Source organism: Branchiostoma floridae, chromosome 4 (genome assembly GCF_000003815.2).
Source record: "Branchiostoma floridae strain S238N-H82 chromosome 4, Bfl_VNyyK, whole genome shotgun sequence".
In the NCBI taxonomy this organism is placed as follows: Eukaryota; Metazoa; Chordata; class Leptocardii; order Amphioxiformes; family Branchiostomatidae; genus Branchiostoma; species Branchiostoma floridae.
Genome location: NC_049982.1, coordinates 29457166 through 29462204, shown reverse-complemented (window position 1 = coordinate 29462204; position 5039 = coordinate 29457166). Strand labels below are relative to the sequence as shown.

Below are 5039 nucleotides of genomic sequence, written 5' to 3'. Positions count from 1 at the left end.
AGATTCTCAGAAGCAGTTGGCCACTGCTTTTGTTCACGGGATATTGTCTTGTCAACGGTAATCTGATAATTCTTAGATGTTAGCAAATTTAGGTATCTGGTAAATGTCATCAACTTTATTTGAACCCAAATTTGACGTCATGATATCATACTATAGACGATTTTTTTTTAAAACTGGAACCTTTGAGAATTTCCCGCCAGACATCATTTTATGATGTACAATAAACAATAAAGGGGAACTTCTTTATCGATAAATTTTCTTCTTTTATAATGGGTCAATACTTCACTAAGCACAGCATTGTTTTTCTATAAACTCGCATCTCAAAAGGCTTGTTGATTGTTCTGTATTGTGTGCACTCGATGTTTCCATGATCAAGCAACGTTTGAACATAATATAGAATATGAAAATAGATAAGGCAATCTGTTTCGAATTCTCTTTCTTCAAAACATTTTTTATAGAAGGCTACGACAGAGTTCTCATCTCAGTAGTAAATATCTATCCTAATCAAACTACTACAAAAACGTAATAACAAACATACAGCATTTACATATAGATCAAACAAAAAGCTCAAATACCTGCTTCTGAAGACAGTGAGGGGAGGGGAGTCGCTGTAGCAGACATGTCATTCGGGACTGTAGATTCGCATCTACAACTTCCTTCTTTCAAAAGTCTTGATCCTCATAGATCCTCATAGATGATATGCCCTTTTACGACCGTCATACAGATACTGTCGCCAAACCCAGATGTCCTGTACACCATTCAATACAAAGAATAGAAAGATGATAAGATGTGCATATGGAAGTGTAGTGTACCAGAGATACAGACGATGCCGTGCTCTCGTGGGAGCAATAAAATATTGTCATTGTCTCCTCTCTAACAAAACTCAGCCGTGTAAAGGTTACGGTGAATAGGACGTTAGTTTGTCACGCGATTAATCCAGAAGGTAATGACCTTGATTGGGGACAGTGACAGACGACTTCAGAAGGTTGACATTAAGCAGATGGTTTTCTTATTTTTTTCTTCCTTTATCAATTCCTTTATTAAAGCGAATATCTTCATAGACTGCGCCAATTGCGACAAAGTTAATCAGTGCACATTGGCGCAAATGTTTTAAATTGCGTATGTGTTTTTAAAAATTCGAAATTTACAAGATGACACAATTATTTCTCTTTTTACCTGCACCAAGTACATATCTTCAAATTTAGTAGCAAAACTGTGCCTTTTTTCTTCATCTGGGCTTCAGATGTAAATGCGTCGCGCGTCAGAGTAACAGTAAGAAAAAATTGGCGCAAAATTGAAAAAAAAAGCTGGCTCAATTTCTACAGCGCAGTTTAATGCTTGATTGAAGCCAGACCTTAGAACATATAAATGCAAAATATTTATGTTCTTGTAATGGTGACGACAATCTTAGCTTATCGCTAACGCTTTAGTCACGTTGGAAAAGGGCCCTGACGGGCAGTTCGCGGGCTGTTTTTGTCTCCCTACGGGGCCCCGTGGGACACCCTTCGTCTACCGGGGTATTAGTATTTCGGGGCATGTCCGGGCCCGGGTGATTTTTGGAGTTTAAAAAAAATCAGCCCGGGAACAAAAAGACGCGGTATGCTAATCGTGAGAATACCATAAGGTACCCCTCAGCAATATTCGGCAGTCCACCGAGACAACAAATGTATGACTTCGAGGCCCGGCCGGCCGGGGCTACATCTCATTCAGGCACCCGTGCAAACGTGACCAAATCATAAGCCAATTTCCTTGGTATGATCCAAGATATCTTCAATGATAAAAATAGCAAGGTCAAGATCAAAAACGACAAGGGCGAGACCATTTCTGAACAAAAAGGACCACTTGGTACGACCTCTGAATTATTCACGCACGATGACTACTCTAACGTTGCGTGACAAAGAAAAGGGCAGGCATCATACCGTAACATTAACAGGAACAAATGATGTCATTTACGTACTCAGGATGATAAGCTACACTTTTGAACATTATCAAAGACAGAGGATTACAAGGTTCTTTATACAAAACAAGTGGTTTATTCAAGACCGACGTATCGATATGACCGTTTGCTAACCTTTCTGACTGGTTCATGTATGAACTGCAGCTATAGATGTCGCCGTTAACAGATCCCAAAGGCACTGTATTTGTACATTTACATAAACATTAGGTACATGTATGTATGTATGTATGTATGTAGTTCATGATGAGGAATTCAAGACCAACATTTCGATATGACCGTTTGCTAACCTTTTTGACTGGTTCATTTATGAACTGCAGCTATAGATGTCGCTGTTAACAGATCCCAAACGTACTGTATTTGTACATTTACATAAACATCAGATACACGTAGTTCTAGTAACCGTTCTCGGGGTAGTTCTAACTGGCTCTTTTATGAACTGCAGCTATAGGTGTCGCTGTTAACAGATGCTATCCCAAATGTACAGTTTGTGTACATTTACATGTATATTAGATAGTTCATGAGGTATACAGGACAGACATTTAGATGTACTTCTGTCACCTTGCTCAGGGCACTTCTGACTGGTTCTTTTATGAACTGCAGCTCTAGGTGTCGCTGTTGGTGATGCGGCCCCAAACACAAAGTATTTGCACATTAAATGTATTGGTAGGTAGTCATGTGACATGTGAACTACAGATTTATTCAGTAGAGTGAGATAATTTCATTTAAGATCTAGACATTTTTATGACGTTCTATTTATTGGCAAAAATGCGTGCAGTCCGCATCACACGTTTTAAAACACATTTCGCAAAGCAAACATACAGGATATACAAGAATTAACTGAACTTCGCCATTGTTTCACCAACCATATAGCAATAAGAAAACACTATGCTTGACAACAAGATAAAGACATTTTTAGAAATATTATATCCGTCAAAGATTCAATCCATCTCTATTCTCATTATGTATTCTTCTGTTATTTCTGTTTATTTGAAATGCAATAAATATTGAAAAAAAAAAAAAACGATTCAATCCACTAAAACTATTGCAGCACTTCAGAAATATGAGTTGCATTTGTTCACCTTGGTTATTGATGATTTCAGATGAATACACAATCACAAACCTGATAATCAAAAGACATTTCTCTCTTTGACTGTTTGACAGTTTCAACTGCCTAGTCTGTTTACTATTTTTCACTTTTCTGACCGACATTACGCTAGTTTTTTTGACCGACGTTACTCTAGTTAGTATTCTACAGGCAAATAGAAAAGCATCAAACTACAAGTACTGAATCCATTTAGCGACGTATGGTTTTCTTTTTCGTGCTGCAAGAAGTACACATTACATATAACTGCTCAACAACTATATAACAACTTTATTACAAATTTCTTATGCAGACAACCAAAAACTCAACCTTTTGTCATGTCCCCTAGAGCAATACTGTCTTGTGCTACTTTGCACTGCAGCTATAGGTGTCGCTACAAAAAAAAACTCGGCTGTGTACAAGAAACTTTGTTATGTAGTTATTTATGAACCTCACATCATTCACCCGGACGGGTGTGTCACCCCGTAAGGGGCGGTATAACCCGTCGTTGTGCGAACATGTGCGAACATGTATATAGGGCTCCCTTGGAAATCAGTTACTACATTAACTGAAGGGACGTACCCTAAAAGATCAATAAAAACTGATAAAACTATTCACGATCAAACTGTGAGAACAATAGATATCTAAAACACGTCTAGTTCACCTTTATCCGCGGATTACAATTACAATTATCCGTTGTTTTTCAAAACACGACGTGACATTCCGAAATGCCACGTATCTTTAAAAACGCGATATAGATCACCCCTCAGATAAAGGTGAACAAGCTTTATATGAATCTAAGGAATGGAAAACTTTCGTTCAATGATAGGAGGAACCTCTCCGGGGAGAGTACTCAAATGTTTGCTCAATGACATTCGATCTTTCTTCGACTTTTTCTTCGACAACTTTCTCTCACTTTTTGCCTTCTTTGACTCCCTCCTCTCACTTTTTTCTTTCTTTGATTCCCTCCTCTTTTCTTTCATCGATCCTTCCTTTTCTCCCTTTTCTTCGTCTAAATCTTTAGCTTCACTCTTTTCCTTACCCTTATCCTTCTTTGATTCCTTTCTTTCGTGCTTTTCTTTGATTGTCGCCCTTTTTTCTTTCTTGGACGCCTTGTGTCCCTTTTTCCCGAAAGCTACCTTCCCAACGTGCGACACAACAGACCAAGTCGACATCCTCTTATTGTTGTTCGCCGTGACTGTGGGGGTTTCTGAGCGGGTAGACTCCGACTCTTTCTCCGAGAGCGTCATAGAGACCGTGCGGTCAGTGGCGTCGTTGTCCGTAATGTCCTCGGGCGATTTTTTCCTCCTGGACAGTCTCATGCTCATTCTCTTCAGCCAAGGAACCTCAGAGCCTGAAGACTTCTTCTTACGTTTCCCTCCCGGCCTGTAAGAGAAGCGCAAACCATATTGCACGTAAGGTTAGTATAATGGAGCTAAAGCAAACGTGTGTGTCACTAACTAGACACACCCCTTGTTTCTTTCTCGAAACTGTCCGAAGAGGCATTGAAAGAAATGCGCTTTTTTCACGGCTTACCTCGTTTTTTTTTCTTATTGTTCGGCGTAAACGGCAAACCACATTTGGGCGTAATGCTAGTTCATCTTTATCCGCGGGGTATCCTATATCTGTTGTTGTATGAAAAAAACATGGTATTTAGGGATATCAAGTCGACGGACGGTGGTTTCTAATTGCAACTTATACAATGTGTAACGTTATTGTCAAAGTATTGCGATTTGAAGCCACAGTCGTTGACTTGATTGCCCTAAATACACCTTTTTTTAACAACAACGGATATAGGTTACTCGGCGAATAAAAGGGAACTAAAGTTAACATACCGATTATTATGCACATTACCGTGAAAGTTGCGAAAGACCAGGTTTGATCCACTTACACCGGTATGGATCCCTACTCTTTTCAATGAGTTCTTTGCATTGAGTAATATACACCACATTGAGCGTAAAACAATGAATTTCAATCCCTATGAAGAGACTGAATTCCATC

The 5039-nt window shown here is 39.1% G+C and overlaps 1 protein-coding gene across 1 annotated transcript in view; it reads right to left on the bottom strand.

Moving 5' to 3' along the window:
- Nucleotides 1-3816: 3816 nt before the first annotated feature.
- LOC118414950 (protein PXR1-like) overlaps nucleotides 3817-5039 on the bottom strand; it is a 10935-nt gene continuing 9712 nt past the window's right edge. The window contains exon 2 of the mRNA XM_035819296.1: nucleotides 3817-4424. Coding sequence (XP_035675189.1) covers nucleotides 3836-4424 — 589 coding nt within the window. The 3' untranslated portion in view covers nucleotides 3817-3835. The remainder of the gene's footprint in view (nucleotides 4425-5039) is intronic.